The following is an 18,055-nucleotide window of genomic DNA, read 5'->3' as shown; positions in this document are numbered from 1 at the left end:
ATACCTTTAAGAATTTACACGGTCTTAAGAATCATCCTTCTGTGGCTTTATTACAAGACACAAAATATTCATGCAAATTAGATGCTTTGTTTTTCATCTGTGCAAGTGTAAAATATGTTGAAAAGGTTATAAATATCTTCGCTCATTATTTTTAACCCACTGGGAACAGTAGATGGTGTGATTTGAATGAGTTTTCATTGCCTTTAATCTATTTGATTCTTTCTAAAACTATTGTGCATTATTTAAATTAGTTAGGAGCGTACGTAAAGCAGAGAGAGAGAAAGAAAGAAAAGGAATACCAAGAGGATTTGCAAAAGTACAATAAATAGAGGGAAATTGGCAGGGTACTAAACCTAATGTAACAAGGTTTGGGAAAGGCATACCACCGCTACCGAAGAACAGAAAACGACTATTGTACATCAAAGGGGACAGATAGAACGGCAGCTGCAGTTAGTTACGCGATCGCTGAGTTAAAAGGCTGGCAAGCACTGCAGTCCCGCCCTCTTTCCGCCAAGCCCCCGATGGGCGTGGCTTCTCTTCAAGGATAAAAGCTGGAGGACGTGGGTGACTCATTCTTTTCGATTGTTGGGGGAGCTCGGTGTGCGGTTGTTGTTGGGAGATGAAGGAGTATTCGGTACTGAAGGAACAAGTTTTACACTGGTTAGTTTCAGTATTTGAATGAGTGGCCGGGCCGTGGTAAGATACAAGGCATTTGCTGGAACTTTTTAGAGTTATTACGAAGGCGGGGAAAGTTGAAGAGTTGTGGCGCATGCGCCCTGCCGATTCTTCAATTTCTGAGGTTGAGCTTCAGCAAGGAATGGCGGGGCTGGACTGGGAGAAGGCCACGAAATCCTTGGTAAAATGGCGGGCGATTATTAGAACCCCCTTTCCAACGGACAAATCAGGAGGGATAAAGGGAAGAATGGAGAGGCGCTCCAGGACAGTCACGAGGGAGCCGACATTGAGAGGGAGCCGGTTGATTTTGTACTGGCAAAGCAAATAACGGTCGGTTCCTCACGAAGCAGTGAAGGCCGCACGTGGCCCCGTACCTCGTGAAGAGAGGGAGTCTGCTTCCTTCTCGCCTCCCCCCCCCCCACCGAAGCTCTTGCGCGCGTGTCTCGGGACGCCATGCTTCCATGGGACCTGCCAGGGTGGCAGCCTCCCTTCCTACTCATGGCAGAGTAACCGTCGCCTTGCTTTTTGGCATAGCTCCCCCCATATGATTGCGGGGAGACTCTGACTTGGGCAAGTCACATTCTTGTGTCATCCTATGCAGTTTCGCGGAGGGGGGGGGGTTGCTTTGGAAACGATATGGTGGCCTGGATGAGGCTGCCTCTTGAGACGGATGATAGTCATTGAAAATATATCTTGGGTAAAGCAGAGTTTAAATATTTTGAGAGGCCTGCAGATCTGTAATATGAAGCTGATCTTTCTCTTTTAAAACGAGTTTTGGGATTGATAGTCGATGATCGAGAATTTAAAGGCATTTTCTAACCATTGAGAACGGTACTGGGTGGGGCGGAGTGCTACACATTTTGCTAGTTGGTATCTTGGATTTATGAAAAAATTTAATCTATGTAAATTGAACATGGTAATAACTTTTCGACTGCAAAAGTGATTTTTTTTTTCCTGTTTTGCAGGGTTGGTATGCATGCTGCTCTGATTCTGAGGATAAATACAAGAAATCAACTTGTATGACAAGATCTGCAATAATTTCTAGAAATCTTGCAGTGTATCTTCTGAGGAATAAACCTGGTATAAAGCAGTGCTTCAGAGCCCAACTAGACAGGATTAACCTTCTTGCCCTTAATCTTTATTTTATTGCTTTTCCCAGTGTAATGGCTTTCTCAAGGGAGCTGGCTTCATTTGTTCATCAATCTGGCTGAATTTGTTCTCTGGCTATCTAGGGTACTCTCAAAAGGAGTCCTTGGTGCTCTCTGAGCTTGGTTGCTTTCTTGATATTTCATTATCCAATTAGGCAACATCTTCAGGGTTAGAAAAACAGCAGTTTGCCCTCAGACACAGCTAAGTTATTGCAGAACCACCTTTCCCTAAGAATATCTACTCATCATACCAGGTCAGATAGGGCATGCACTCTCCTAGTCCCTTCACTTAAATTTTGCCATCTGATGGGAGCTAGGAAATGTGCTTTTTCTATGCCAACCCCTGCCTTGTGCTCCCTGATTTTTGGCAGACCCCTACTCTCATAGCCTTGTAAAGCTTTTGATGGCCTGGCTTTTCACCCGAGTATAAGATAAGATACTATGATTTGGCTCAAGGTTTTTGATATTTTAAATGTGCATTATGGTGTTTGTTTTTACTTTTGATGAGAGCTGCCCTGAGTTGATTATAAAATGGGCTGCTATATAAATATTACAAATAAATGACATTAATATTTGGGCATCAGTGAACTGAAATGATGAACTGGACATTGTCAGCCATGATTACACAATCAGGACATAAAAAATGAAGCAGTGATCTTAGTCAAAAATATAGCTAAGTTAATATTTGGGTTCAATGCAGCAGTGACTAGTATCAGTTAGATTTCATGGTTAACCTGTTATTACTGTGCAGGTGGTCCTCAACTTATGACCATAATTGAGCCCAAGATTTATATTGCTAAGCAAGACATTTGTTGAGTTTTGCTCCATTTTGTGACCCTTTCTTGCCACCGTTAAGTGAATCATTGCCGAGTGTGAGACTGGTTTACCCATTAACTCTCTTGTCAGGTTGCAAAGATGCTTACATGATTCCAGGACACTGCAACCATCGTAAATGTGAGTCAGTTGCTAACTGTCTGAATTTTGATCACAGTGGTGATCAATGGAAAGAAGTGTGAAAAATGGTCATTTAGTCACTTTTCAGTGATGTAGTAACTTTCAGCAGTCACTAAATGAACTGTTGTAAGTTGAGGACTACCTTTAGTTAATCAAATACCCCAACCACTGATGCACATTGAATATATCCATTGGTAGACACTGAAGGAAGAATTTTATTTCAATAGCAGAGTAAAGTGAAAGAACAAAATCTAGCCAGAATGGTTGTTAGCATGTACTTGTGACATAAATGCAATAAAAACGTATTGAGATTCTTTATGTTGTGTTCTCAATTCATTTTGGAGGTGCATCCTTTAGCATTTTGTCCTCTAGAAAAGTTGTACTAATTTCCATAAATACAGAAAAACACATTGACTTTAGTTTTGTTAATACTTGAGATTGTATACTCTCATGGGCCTTATAATCTGGCCATATATATTTCAAAGATTCTCAGTCATCTGAGTAGAGTTATCTGGAAGTTGAGTCATTTGGATTTCTTTTTTTATTTGAAATGCTTTGCTGCTTATCCAAGTAGTTGCAAGTTGGTTGTGGGATCCCTGTAATACTCTTCAGGTTGGTTCCATTTCTCATCTAATCTGAATAGGTTGGCTCAGAGAGTAGGCAAAGAGTTAAGAATTACTCCTAAATCCTTTCTTTGTGAGTTGTTAAGTGGGACTTCTCAGCTGAACCTGTAAAGTCTTGGTCTTTTGGACAATACAGAAAATAAAGCCCAATTTTCCCATAGGTCATGTTATGAGAAGCTTGTGAAGGAAATAGATTTGGGTGTGTATAAATCAAGAGAAAGAAACACTTTTGCTGAAGGTATTGTATAAGTTTGATGCCTCCCAGAGTCATCTTGTAAGAAAGATGGGCAGCATAAAAAAGACTAAAGTTGAGGCAAAATTTTGCAAGTCTTAATGGATTAGAGGAAAAAATGGGTCTCAAGTCTGAAGTTTTCACATAGTAGAAAGCAAAGGAAGTCTACTGATGGCATAAGTAAATTGATAAGCTGCATATGTCTTTAGATTGTTGCATTCTTTATCACAGTATTTAATATAATATGGAAGCCGCATTCTGCAGTATCTAACCAACATTAGCTAATTGTTAAAAACTAGAAAAAGACAGGAAATCCAAAATAAATGCCGTAAGTATTTATTAAGGCCTTATTTAGTTTAGACAATATTAGACAAATTAATCATACTTAGACAAAATAATGATGAAAAGAATCCATGAACTACAAGGTTAAATATGCTTTCTAAAATTAATTTGTAGGTATGTTAAATATTTGATAACATTTAATTTGGGCATAACTTTGGTCATTACAAAAATGGGTCTCAAGTAATTTACAAAGTTTGTAAAAAGCTGAGGCAATAAGAATGCCACTTTTAACAAAACTTATGTATTATTTATTATCTTACTGAGAAATAACTTGAAATAATCGCTGAAAAATCTAGGGTGTTTATTCCAATACAGCAGAGAACAAGTTGGGGAAAACTAAGATTACAGTATAAAAGTAAAGTCTACTATATGATAATAAAATCATTTTAGCTGATATTTAAATAATGAATTGTCATAAAACACATATAAGGCTGCCTTTACCTACCTCATTAAAAACCACAATTTAATAAATAAACATTACCTAATCTTGACATTTTACAAGATATTTTATTCAACTGTTTCATGTACAATGAAATCAGGGCAGGAAAGTTTTCTGTAAAGATAAAACGCAGTATAAAGTCAATTAAAATTCATTCTTTGAAACTAGTAGGGTATACAGTTCATTGTAGAAAATTTGTCACAATACAAAAAGATAAAAATACTATATATGAGGACCTTATATATAGAATGAACTGATTTGTGCAGCTGTAATCAGTACTGTTTTGTCTTGGTGGAATTCATATTCAATCAAAATTACTTCGAGGATGAATGATTTTAATGTCAAAAGTCTATGAAAAAAAATATTTCCCCAGTACAACAAGGGACATTCATAGTTTGGTTATGCTTCTTATCCAAGGTATAAAAAAAGAAACTTTGGTATAGACACCTGGAGAATCTTTGACTCCACATCCATACCCCCAGGAAGTCACACCATACACGACCCAGATATTTCCTTCCCGTCCGCACATTAATGGTCCACCACTGTCTCCCTGACAACTGTCTACCTGTTTTTGTGCATGGAGGCTACCAGCACATAGCATTCTCCCTGTGAATTTTGTGTGATACCGTTCTTCGCAAATTCTTTTAGGAATAAGGGGAATAGCAGCTTGTTGTAATGTTCTTGAGTAGGCTCTACCTGATGGGAAAATATTGAAATTAAAATGCTGAATAGTAAGCAAATGCTTATTCTTAAAACTTTGTTTTACCAAACAACTGAAATATTAGCAAAACAAATCAGGTCATTCAGTGAGGTCTTTTGTTTATATCAAGAACATAGTAATACACAATCCTGCAAAAAGAAATCAATGTTTACTGAACAGTTAAAAATGGCTTGAAAGATGAAAATTTTCTGGTGTTCCTTATTTACTACAGTAACAGAAATAAACTTTATAGGAAGCTGTACTTTTACTGTCTTCTTGTATTCAAACTTAGCTTGCCTTTTTTATAGATAAGGGCATCTTCACAGTTTAGGAAATATTTTCATCTGCAATTTTTTATCTAGATTATGTCAATTCTGCTTCAGTTTGAGCTGGAATACTGCAATTCAGGGTGAGATGTTGATTCAAGTTTCTGATTCAAAGTTCAATGGAAATGTTCCGTTTCAAGTGTTAATTTGAAAAATGCATGGACTATAAAGAAGTTTCAAAATTTCTGATATTGTTTAACTTTGCAGCAGAATGCAAAGAAGCAGAGGTGGTAGAGGAAAATAGGTAATTTTAAGCTAGCCAAATTTTAGTTTGACCATACCAGAAATCATCAATAACAGTAATTGGGACTGGAATTCCTATCACTACAGTGTCATAAACTATGGTGTCATGTGAACACATTGCTTAGCAACTACAATCTTAGCAGCTCTTCTTTAACCAAATCTCAACTGGCCATTACGTGCAGATTCGCTCCGATCCAAGTCACTCCAAGTTTGTTCTTCCCAGCACTGAGCCTCGCAAAGCAATGGATTGCCACCTCCGCAACTCACTCCACTCCCTTATCCCCCATCTACAACAATGGAAAGAATTATTTGATCCCCTGCTGATTTTGTACATTTGCCTGCTGACAAATGATTAGTCTATAATTGTAATGATAGGTTTATTGTAACAGTGAGAGACAGAGTAACAACAAAAATATCCAGAAAAACACATGTCAAAAAAGTTATAGATTTACATTTTAATGAGTGAAATAAGTATTTGACACCTTTGCAAAATATGACTTGGTACTTGGTGGCAAAATTCTTGCTGGCAATCACAGAGGTCAGAAGGTCCCACTCCTCTTTGCAGATCCTCTCGAAGTCATTACGATTTTGAGGTTGATGTTTGGCTTCAGCTCTCTCCACAGATTTTCTATGGGATTAAGGTCTGGAGAATGGCTAAGTCACTCCAGGACCTTAATGTGCTTCTTCTTGAGCCACTCCTTTGTTGCCTTGGCTATGTGTTTTGAGTCATTATCATGCTGGAATACCCATCCACAACCCATTTTCAATGCCCTGGCTGAGGGAAGGAAGTTCTCACCCAAGATTTGACGGTTCATGGCCCCATCCATTGTCCCTTCGCTGCGGTGAAGTTGTCCTGTCCCCTTAGCAGAAAAACCCCCAAAGCATCATATTTCCACCTCCATGTTTGAAGGTGGGGATGGTGTTCTTGGGGTCATAGGCAACATTCCTCCTCCTCCAAACACATTGAATTGATGTCAAAGAGCTCGATTTTAGTCTCATATGATCACAACTCTTTCACCCAGTTCTCTGAATCATTCAGATGTTCATTGGCAAACGTCAGATGGGCCTGTACATGTGCTTTCTTGAGTAGGGAGATCTTGTGGGTGCTGCAGGATTTCAGTCCTTCATGGCGTAGTGTGTTACCAATTGCTTTCTTGGTGACTATGGTCCCAGCTGCCTTGAGATCATTGACAAGATCCTCCCATGTAGTTCTGGGCTGATTCCTCACCGTTCTCATTATTGAAACTCCACGAGGTGAGATCTTGCATGGAGCCCCAGACCGAGGGAGATTGAGAGTTATTTTGTGTTTCTTCCATTTGCAAATAATCACACCGTTGTCACCTTCTCATGAAGCTGCTTGGTGATAGTCTTGTAGCCCATTCCAGCCTTGTGTAGGTCTACAATCTTGTTCCTGGTATCCTTGGACAGCTCTTTAGTCTTGGCCGTGTTGGAGAGTTTGGAATCTGATTGATTGATTGCTTCTGTGGACAGTTGTCTTTTATACAGGTAACAAGCTGAGATTAGGAGCATTCCCTTTAAGAAAGTGCTCCTAATCTCAGTTTGTTACCTGTATAAAAGACACCTGGGAGCCAGAAATCTTGCTGATTGATAGGGATCAAATACTTATTTTATTCATTAAAATGCAAATCAATTTATAACTTTTTTGACATGCGTTTTTTCTGGATTTTTTTGCTGTTATTCTGTCTCTCACTGTTAAAATAAACCTAACATTACAATTATAGACTGATCATTTCTTTGTCAGTGGGTAAACATACAAAATCAGGGGATCAAATAATTTTTTCCCTCACTGTTAGTCAGCCCTACACTACACTGGCCCTGCTATCCCCCACTTTCACAAGACTTTCAAATTGGACAAGGGGCCAATGTGGCCTTGGGAAGAAGGCCTGGTTAGCAGCTGATTTGCAAAGCGCAAGATTAAGCGTGCCTCATCAGCTCAGGAGGAAGAAGATGGTCAGTTGGGGATAGAAGGGACTGCAGAAGTAGCCAAAAGAGCAAAATTGAAGGTGACAATAGGCAGGTGGAGGGAGTTGGTGCTCCTGTAATAGTAAACACAGGAAGGCTGCTAAGAACCTGAATTTTGACCCTGAGGGTGCTGCAACAGCAGTAACTTCAGGAACCCGGTGTAACTATCATTTAATCAGCATTGCCATAATTTCAAATAGTTGCTGAACAAATGATTGTTAAGCAAGGACAACCTGAAATAAATGTTTAGCTATCCTATAGAATTATTTCAGAGAGCAGCGATGAAGAAATGGCAGCAGAACAGTTTCAAAGTAGTTTAGCAACACACCCATGAAGACTAACTGAGGCAATACAGAAGTATTGTCTTCCATTTTACATTTTTCAAAACTATATTATGCTGCCTTGCAACCTAGGATTGCTAGATGTTTCAGATTCCAGGAGGGCTAGTACAAAGTTGACTTCCTATTAGGAAAGATCTCATAGTTGGCTTTAGCTGGCTAGGATAGATAGGGCACATTGATGAAAATTTGATTCAGCAGAACAACCATTCTCCTGCCCTTGCTCCTTCAAATCACTATTTTTCCAGTGGCATCAGAAGTATTATATATTTATTGTACTTAATATATCACCTAGTGCACTAAGCAAAAGTAAAAAACAACCACAATCTTACCTGTATCACCCCATCCAGTGATGTAACAATCAGAAGCTTTCTGTGGCCTCTCCCGCCTGAATGGTAAACAAGCAGGTAAAACATGAGCACTAAAGCGAGTACACTGTTCTTGAGGCCCTTGCAGCCTAACTAATGCGATGTCATAGTCACTGTTATTAGGCCTATATTCTGGGTGTTGCACAATTTCTTCTACTCCAATTTCTTCTTCATACTCCTCAGGTACCAATGTGTGGTAGTCTCCAACACGCACCACATAGTTTCGAGTACTGTTGCCATACCTAAAAGAAGGGGGAATAATTGATGTAGGATTCTGCTCTTATTATTTAATTTAAAAACACTGGAAATTCAGCAAGCGAGAATTAGATTTCCAGTTCAGTAATAATTCAGGAACTCAGTAAAATACAACGGTGCTTAAATGTTGGTAAATCTTTTTAAATTTTCAATATTTTGGTAAAAATATGGCCTAAAATGTGTTATGTTCTCCATACAAGTTCCAAATATAAAGACAACTCAGTTAAGCAAATTAATCAAAATATGATACTTGTCCATTTACTCACTGAGGAAAATAATCCAAGGTTACATATTGTAGTCTATCTGTGATAGACTAGGACAGTTCATCACAGAATACAAGCAGGGATGCAATATATGAAAGGAGACTGAGTTAATTTCCTTTTCTGATTTCTGATTCCTTTTAGCTTTATTGCCACTCACTTGTGGATTTTTGCCCTAATTTTTGGAAAGCTTTTCATTATATGTTCTGATCAGGTCCAAATTAAATTTGATATTAAAAGCCTCTCATAATCTGTTGCATTTCCTCTGTGTTATTTGGTAACTAAGATGAAGGATGTAAAACTAAGACATATTCTGCCAAATATTAGCATGTTCAAATTGTTTCATCCTGACCATTCTGCAGTGTGATATAGATATAGTAATCATACTATATAGATAGAATCGCATGTTGAATGTTAGCATCTTGAAAAGGGAGATATGGCTGTAGCAGTAAAGGGAAAAAAAGCACACAAATATATTATTTCTCTCTGAGTTTTTGAGATAAAGGTGACAATAAGAATCATTTCAATAACTTACATTAAAAAACTTCCTTGTATAGTATGAATATATGTAATCCATATTAAATTATATCTTTTTAATTATGTTGAAATATCCTACTAATCAGATCCTCAGGCTAATGAAGATTATGAAGGTCATGAATTTAACCAAAAGAACAATGTCAGTGTAATAAATTGGCTGTTTTCAGCTGTTTTATAGAACCGTGTTTTTTTCATAATACTTGTTCTACATTTCTTCATAAAGAATGCAATCTTCCCATAAAATGATTAGGTCTAGAGCATCAGATGGAAATAATCTCAAAACTATTTGTGATAGACAATTACTCAATGCATTTGATAACAGTTATTTCTTTTAACACTTGCTACATCTAGAAAGTATCAGGTTCATTTATCTTTTGCTAGCAATTCTTAGATCCAACCGATTAAATGGGAACATAATTCTGCAAGGTATCATCAATGGCTTGACTGTATATGTTCAGTTTTTGGACTAGATGACCTCCAAGGTCCCTTCCAACTTTACTTATATATATATATATATATATATATATATATATATATATATATATATATATATATATATATATATATTTGGTAATAAAAACTATTGCAGCACTATGCAGCATATTGTCCTTCAGGTTCAGGAAAAAGTAACATAGCTTGGAAAAGATTGGGTGTTTTTCTTCTTTTTTTCTGCTTGTTTGCAGATTGATCCTATACACTGAGTTACAGATTTGTGCATCATATGTTTGTTCATTCCAGACTGAGTACATGTCTTCCTCTAAGTTACCCATCTGTTAATTCTGGGAGTTGTATTCCCAAGACATCTGGAGAGTGCCTAATCGGGGAAAGCTGACTTATGTCTATTGATTTGCTTTCAGTTTCCATTCATTCATTTTCATTTATTTATTTTAAACAAATCCAAGCTTTTCAGAATGACATTAATAAAGGCATTTCAGATTACAGAAGCAAAAGCAATTTAAAATATATATGAAATACTAATGTTGTGTTTTAAAAATGCAGCTGTTGTTTCTTTGAGCATAGTTTCAGAGCAATGTCAGAATCGTCCATATATTTTATTATCTTTGTCTTTCTGCATTAAGTTTCTGCATTATTATGCTAACACACTCCTCTAAATTTTGCAACAATACCTCTTAAAACAATGTGCTGCAGTAAGCACCCAGCAACTGCTGATAAGAGTGGCACCACATAGAAGTCTTCCATCTCCATGGGATGATTTAATGCGCAAAGCTACTTGCCAGGGCCAACCACCCCTAGACACAGATATATATATATAATTAGTATGAAAGTTCCAAAGTTAAAAATAAAAATATGTTTATATATTTGTATGAGTGCAAAAAATAGTGTCGTGGAGCATCACCAAACAGAGATATAAACCTGCCCAACCACTTTATTCTGAATTTATCTGAGGATAGTTAAGATATTCAGCCAGCCTCTTTCTACACGTCCATACATTTAAAAAAAAAAAAGCATTTTAGCAAGTTAGTTTTGCAACATGCTCATTTTGGGATTTAGAGCTATTGAAATAATGAGTGACAAATACTGAGGCATATGTGAAAATTCTTGCTAATTTAACAAATAAAATTATTATTTTTAATATATGACACATTCATTTAATTTGAGAATGAGTCACATAGAAAAGTGTACAACTATACATTGTTTTCATCATCATTAATATAATACATAAGACAGCTGTCATCATATTCAAGATAAACCTTGTTAATTTTAGCTTCTCCATGCCCCACCTTGTTTTTAATCAAAGGTGTACTTCTGAAGGAGTTGCATTTTTAAAGATCAAAAACACTAATGAAATTCTGCTCACAAAACAAAGACTTTTCAAATCTGTTTGCCTCTGCAATTCTTCCATTGCACCTAATATTCTAACAAAAATTGGGGACTCTGCAGTTATGTGTTAGAGAAATTGCAACCCAACATACTATTGCAAAATTAAATTAAGACACTGCATATGTGACTGTGTCTTCAGATCTCATTTTTAGCAATTATTGGAGATGCCTAGTAATTTTAATTATTTAGCTAGCAATTGTATGGTCTGAGTCCACAGACTCAGATTTTCACATGTAAGCCAGATGCATCTTCTATTAATGAATTAGAGTCTTCTTTTATATTTGATTGATCTTGTATCACCAAATTGGTGTCAACACATCACACAGATTTTCTCTAGGATCATCTGTCCCTAGCCTGATCCTGTCTTCCACATTTGGAAGAGAATGCCTTCCATGAAGTGCAGATCCTGATGGTTACAACTCATTTTCTACACTTTGTGGAAGGCATTCCCTTCCAAATGTGGAAGACAGGTGACATTCTCCCATGGGATGTAGAAACAGAGCTTAGATCCTGATATTTGAGCTCCTTTTCTGCTCTCCATAGAAGGCATTCCCTTCTACACACAGAGAAGAGATGACATCCTTTCACAAGGTACAGAAACAGAGCTCAGATCCTGGTTAGTTGAACTCAATTTTTGCACCTGTCAAAGGCATTTCCTTCCACATGCTGAAGAGATGACATCCTTTTGCAGGGTGCAGAAATGGAGTTCAGATCCTGAGGATCTGAACATCATTCCTGCACTCCATGGAAAGCATTCCCTTCCACGTGTGGAAAGATGACATTCCTTAATGGGCAGTTCTTTCCTCCAGCCCTAGAGATGAGAGGGAGCTGAAATCCTAGCAGAAAGCAAGAAAGCAGTGTGATGACGTAAGCAGCTTGGGGTGATTGCTGAAGGACTCCCAGCATAGGTCACACATGAGTGTCTCTTCCTCAGGGTCAGAAAATCCTTGGATTTTGGCAAGGAGGATTTTCAGCTCCTGAGCATGGGGTCTCCCCGGGCACCCCATGCTACTTACCTGGGACTTTGCCTGCTTACTGATTGGCATAATTGCTTAACAACCACAAGTGGGAGTGCTGGGATTGAGGTTGTTGAGTAAAGCAGTTATGTAATATTTTGCTTAATGACTATTTCACTCAATGAGTGAGATTCCGGACAATTGTGGTTATAAAATGAAGAGTCTCTGTAATTTTCTCCTTGCTATTGGTTATCTTTTTCTTCTCTTTCCTTCCACATTTCACAGTACTATGGACTTCTTAAGAAATCTAGATCTTCTCATATTACTTATACAGTCCTCGGGTTACAACAGCAATCGGGACTAGAATTGCTATTGCTAAGCATTGCAGTAATAAATCATGACATCACATGACCACAGCAATAAGAATTCAGATCCTAATTGCTGTCGTAAGCTGAGGACTATCTGTATAAGTAATATGTAATGTGGGTCTTTTAAGAAGTGCTCCAAGATATGTGGGTCTTTAACCGGGCAACAATGAGGTGCCATGGGAACCTGCTATAGGAAGGCCTGGTGCAGTCTGTGTGCAAGTGAAGGAAGGCCAGGTGCTGCACAAGTGTAGGAGAGCCAAGGTAAGGGAAGCATTGCTTTGTGATTTTAAATTGGTGTCTGTAACTTACCTTAAGGAGTTTTTCCCACCAATAATCCGTTTTTGGCGACGCTGCAATATTCTTAAACCACATACAGAAGAAAGAGAATCTAAAATAGGGTTCAAAGGAGAGAAGTTAAATTTTCCAACCAGTAAATACAGAGAATACTCCAAATGACAAGCAAAATGATCAAACAATTTTCTCCTAAAAACAACCCAAATACTCCCCGATATTTCTTTACAATTTACAGATAAGAGAATTATTGAACTTTATATTCATTTCACCTTTACTACTGGATGCTTTCTTGATAAGATAGTCACAGATAACACCAGCATCTTCACTGTGACGACAATTATGTTTGCCAATATCCTGTTTAATACAATCAGCAAGGGATCTTTCATTTCCTGTACACTTCACATTATCCACATGAATGGGACCTTTTCCTTCCCCAAAATATGCCATAGTCCTTGCTCGTGATAAACCTCTGGGGGGAAAAAAATATCAATTGGGCAACTTTTAAAATAAATCATAATGGCAACGACAACAAGAACAAGATACGGAATTCATGTGAATCATGTGAATCAATAAACCTCAGTAATTTTCATGTGAATCAATAAACCTCAGTAATTTTCCTCTGCAATCTCTAGTAGGACTGTCCGTTAGATGGAGAAAGGTTTGTTACAGCATTATTTTTCAAAGTATTATTTTATTTAGCATATTAATAATTTTCAAAGGCTATATATATATTTGTATAAAGAATTTTTATTACCAGATTGATTTAATATTAGAAAATAATGATATAATGATTTCTTTTGTTATTCGGATGATAAAACAAAGTTTTACTTAATAGTTATTTTTTAATAATTTTGTTGTTAATAACTTCAGTTTTTAAAAAAATTCAAGACTATCAAAATTAGTGGCAATTTTCACTGAGAGCAATCAGCCATTTTCATTCATCAGAATGGATGAAATATTATATACTAACCCAAACAAAACTTCAGAATTCTTCATTTGACAAAATCAGGGTGAAACCTGACAGATACTGTATAATAATTAACAAATATATCTTATATATGCTTCCATCTCAAGACTCAGATTGAACTGCACACCTCATGGCTGTAATATTTACCAATTTGGGGTAAATCTTACGAACTCTTTATGGTAGCATCTTACATGACAAAGAGTTCAGAAAATATTCAAAGTCCATACATTGTTTTTGTTGGCCCTCATAAAGTTATTATTCTATTCTGAATTTTCATCAGTTTTAAATCCTTGCTGCTAAGTATGTTACCCAGTCCAATATGCCCATGTACAAGAGTACAATATATTTTTCTAGAGCAGTATCACAATATGACAAGCAACAGCAAAAAGAGGAATTTGCAAAACTTGCTTCTTTTGCTTTCCCATTCATGCTACCCATATTAGAGTTTTTGTTCAAGAAAAGGATACATGGCTAATTAATATACTGTAATCATTTTATCTTGCAAGGAATAATAATAGTTTATGTTATCTGTAGATCTGAAAAAATAGTCATCACTTCACTTGCTATAACTAAGAACTAGGCTATAAATAATCTGATAATATGGTATCGTTCATTAACACCATGTGGGTCATTTGATCAAATATAATAGTTGTGTTAGATTATATCTCAAATCTGCAGAAATTTATTTATTTATTCAATAATATCAACTCCAGTAATACTATTTGTAAATGAAGGATATGTGGCATAATTAGAAATATAACACAGCCTGCTTTATCACTAGTTTCTCAGTTACTATTATGACATAATACTACCATATATACTTCTATCTTTTATAAACTAAAAGCATCTCAAGAGACAGATTGGTTTGTACAATGTATAAAGCATTTTAACTGAAGATTTTTCAGAGAAACATTTTATGCATATAGTTGCAGCAAGCAAAATACATTATTAAAATAAAAAGGAATTAAGCCCCTCATAGCTTTAGCTCTTCTATTGTACAATCCCCTGCCTTAGTCCCAGTGAAGGAAATGATGCCACAATAAAACTAATTACTATCTTAAGTATTATAATGTTAACATTTTAGGCACTAAAATGTTTTATAATTCAAATATTTTTACTAAAATAGATCTTTTATGTAATTTAGTCAATTATGTTTACTTAAGGCTGGTTTTATAAAAGCAATAAAGAAAACAGAGTTCATTAAAATTCCAGTAGTCCAGTGCTCAGAACTAAACTGCCCACAAGTGTTGATCTGTATGATCTGCATTTATAGACTAAGACAATACACAGGAGATCTCTTCTGTTTGGAAAATTCTCCCTTTACTCTTAACCTTATACTGATTGCAAAGGATTCAAAGGATTGTATACAATATATTGTATACAAGTTGTATACAATATATTGTATACAATATATTGTATACAACTATATAATTCCCCTACAGCGGTTAACATTTTTTTAATTTTGTATATAAAATAGACTTTAAAAAGATGATGATGAAATGCAGGCAATAATGTAAGAGTTTGTATGTGTGTATGTGTGTTAAAGTAACTAAATATTTTTTATTATCCATTAAAAGCTTCAATTATTCAATTTTCTAAAGGGAAGTTATTCATTCTGAACAAGCATTGCTTATACTTACAATCAAAACAGATTCACAGGTCCGCTTTCCTTTCACTCACTGCTTAGATATTTTTCAATAAACAACAAAAAAATGATACAAAAGTCCTTAATTTTTAAAGATAATTGTCTTGAATTTCCACCTAGTTTCCCATGTTGCTTAGTTAATACGCCACAGAAATCTCTTATTTGGCCATATGCCTCAATTTCCTATTCCCCATACATTCCTATTTTTACAATTAAGACAATATTAAAATGACAAAGCAGTAAAGTGAAAACATAGCATTTATCTTAGTATATGAAATTATCAATATGTTAAGCTATTAATCTGGCACAAAGAATAGATTATACTATGATTTCTGAAAACTGATCTCTTACTTGTAGCCTAGTTGTCGACATACCACAGCTGCATCCTTATCAGACCATCCATCATCACAAATTGTGCCCCATTGGCCATTAATATAGATCTCCACTCGGCCCTCTTTCTTATTCTCACCATCCATCAATCTAATAGGAGGCCCTGGGAATAGATTAATAACTATTGACATAGCCGCAGAGTAGTCTCAAAACATTCAAGGAAAGTTGTTATCTAGAAATAAACATTCCAATTTATATAGCCATATGGGAAAAATATGTTCTCTGAATCTATAACAAACACCTTGAAATCTGACAAAATTAACATTCATTTTTTTAAAAAATATCAATTTTTTTTGCAAACTAGAGTACACAAATAAAACATTTTAAATGTAAAGACTTGAGAAACCCACACAAAAAAATCATAATATATGATCAGCAATTACACACATAAAATTTATTTTTCAGATAACACATATCAAACTTTGTTCCTGGCTATCATGAGTATGTATAATCACAATGTCAGGCAAATATGTGCATGTTGTAATCATTTACACTAACCAGAACACATTCATATCTACGATTTGGTAAAGTTGTTTTATTTTGCGTTTTGCCTCATCAGCTAAGTGGCCTGAACATTCACTCACAAAAGTTTTCAACATTCAATGGGAATTAAAAACAAAAACAAAATTGGTTCCATTATATTTTATCTTTCAGAAAGTTATTATTTCTTTACTATTCTTTCAGAGAATTATCAACATTACACAAGGACCTATTAAACATAATTAATGTCTTATATTATTGAAAGAAAAATCATCAGGGTCCAGTCCAAGCCAGGAATAAACAAAATGGAGACAGCTTAGAAAAGAATGTTCAGTTTATTTAGTTGCCAGAAACCCCAGTGATGGTGGCATGTTTCTGGGGTGGCTGACAAAATGAAGCTTGGAGTGGATGGATTTTTATACCTTTTTGGGGTTTTGTGTTTGGAGTTGTTCCTGTTTGAGGTTGCTCCTGTTCCTGTGTCATGTACTTTGACCTGAGCTTTTGGTATTCTAATGGTGGTAGGTTAATCTTATTATGTCCTAAAGGTCATGTTCTGCTTCGCTGGGGCTGTGACTGAGGGCATTTTGCTTATGAACAGATGGCCTAGTTCAATGATGGCGAACCTTTTAGAGACCAAGTGCCCAAACTGCAACCCAAAACCACTTATGCATCGTCGGATGCCGGGTGGCCCATTGGCTAGGTGTGGCTGCGGTGGTAATGGCAGACTGGGTGGGACTAAAACGTTCAATCAATCAATTCCAACTTTGCAAGATTTTTTTTCCCTGCGAAAAGTTGAAATTGACTGATTGATTGAACCCTTTTTTTTTTTTGCACACAGTGGCAGGGGCCTAAAGCAAAAAGGTTTTATAAAACCCAGATGAAGCCCTAGGAATGGGGCGACGGCACGCGTGCTCACAGAGAGGGCTCTGAGTGCCGCCTCTGGCACTTGTGCCATAGGTTCGCCACCTCTGGCCTAGTCTTTCTGAATAGGATTATCAAATCTGCATTTCTACAGAGCTGGCCTGCTTAGTTTCTGCCTGGGGAAACCTGGGCAGAAAAGCCTTTTAACCCTCCATTATTCCTTTGGGGAATATAATATTCTGCCTTTTTTTTAATATCCCCCCCCCAAATATTTCCTTCTCTAGGAGGGGGGTGCTGACTTCCTACAATATTATACTATACTTTTCCTCCAAAATCTAGCAGTAAAGTATTATAGGAAAGTCTTCCACCACCGGTACTATGATTTTATTATATTTAGAAAATTAAAAATCAACTTTTTAAACTGAGCATTAACAAACAAAAACAACCAAGAATTTTCTATTTACTGAGATTCCAAGGATATACAGTTCTTCCTTTTTAATGTTTTCTTTTTCTCTGAAACCTGTTACTACTACAAAAAAAAATAAAGTGAATATTCTCTGATAAATACATATAGCAGAGACTGTCAATACATTTCAGAAGCTGCTGGATTTCAGCTCTCCTGTCCATTATTCCTAATTTTGATCACGATCCTGCTGGCTGAGTTGATATTTGGACTCCAATAATCTTTGAATGTCCAAGCTTCTCAGTCCTGGAATGTGGTCTCAGTTATGATTATACGTAACTGTTTTTAATGTAAAAATATACTTGCAATCATAACACATTAAAGTAACCATATTAATTAGCTCTCATAAGTAAGCAATTGTTTACC

The 18,055-nt window shown here is 36.3% G+C and overlaps 1 protein-coding gene, 1 long non-coding RNA gene and 1 other non-coding gene across 5 annotated transcripts; 2 read left to right on the top strand and 1 right to left on the bottom strand.

Moving 5' to 3' along the window:
• The first annotated feature begins 526 nt into the window (after positions 1 to 526).
• On the top strand, positions 527 to 3,093 carry LOC120319368. The gene is made up of 2 exons (XR_005559744.1): positions 527 to 660; positions 1,641 to 3,093. It is a non-coding gene; the product is annotated as an uncharacterized LOC120319368 (long non-coding RNA).
• LOC120319371 lies at positions 1,125 to 1,258 on the top strand. Its single transcript, XR_005559745.1, has one exon. It is a non-coding gene; the product is annotated as a small nucleolar RNA SNORA24 (small nucleolar RNA).
• Positions 3,094 to 3,963: 870 nt separating the features above from the next.
• Positions 3,964 to 16,068, bottom strand: LOC120319369 (neurotrypsin-like). 3 transcript variants are annotated; one of them, XM_039368178.1, is made up of 6 exons: positions 15,847 to 16,068; positions 13,153 to 13,352; positions 12,899 to 12,977; positions 10,551 to 10,673; positions 8,336 to 8,613; positions 3,964 to 4,527 (listed from the first exon to the last, which is right to left on the bottom strand). In XM_039368178.1, exons 1-6 carry the CDS (start codon positions 16,014 to 16,016, stop codon positions 4,424 to 4,426), a joined length of 954 nt encoding a protein of 317 aa, XP_039224112.1. In that variant the 5' UTR covers positions 16,017 to 16,068; the 3' UTR covers positions 3,964 to 4,423. The 3 variants fall into 3 exon arrangements, with proteins under 3 accessions (XP_039224112.1, XP_039224110.1, XP_039224111.1); XM_039368176.1 differs by having other exon boundaries at positions 3,964 to 5,109; positions 15,847 to 16,065; XM_039368177.1 differs by lacking the exon at positions 3,964 to 4,527 and adding an exon at positions 4,827 to 5,105.
• Between the last annotated feature and the right edge of the window lie 1,987 nt (positions 16,069 to 18,055).

This window comes from Crotalus tigris, unplaced genomic scaffold (genome assembly GCF_016545835.1).
Source record: "Crotalus tigris isolate CLP2741 ecotype Arizona unplaced genomic scaffold, ASM1654583v1 scf7180000020680.57038, whole genome shotgun sequence".
NCBI lineage: Eukaryota > Metazoa > Chordata > Lepidosauria > Squamata > Viperidae > Crotalus > Crotalus tigris.
Note: the sequence above shows the minus strand (reverse complement) of the source record. Positions and strands in the feature narration are given on the sequence as shown.

Excerpts from the sequence above, each read along its gene's own strand:
- LOC120319369 (XM_039368176.1), bottom strand. The coding sequence starts at position 16,016 with ATGTCAATAGTTATTAATCTATTCCCAGGGCCTCCTATTAGATTGATG. Across the intron at positions 12,978-13,152 it reads GAAAGCATCCAGTAGTAAAG|ATTCTCTTTCTTCTGTATGT; the intron begins GTGAAATGAATA and ends ACCCTATTTTAG. Across the intron at positions 5,110-8,335 it reads CACTGGATGGGGTGATACAG|GTAGAGCCTACTCAAGAACA; the intron begins GTAAGATTGTGG and ends TTTTCCCATCAG.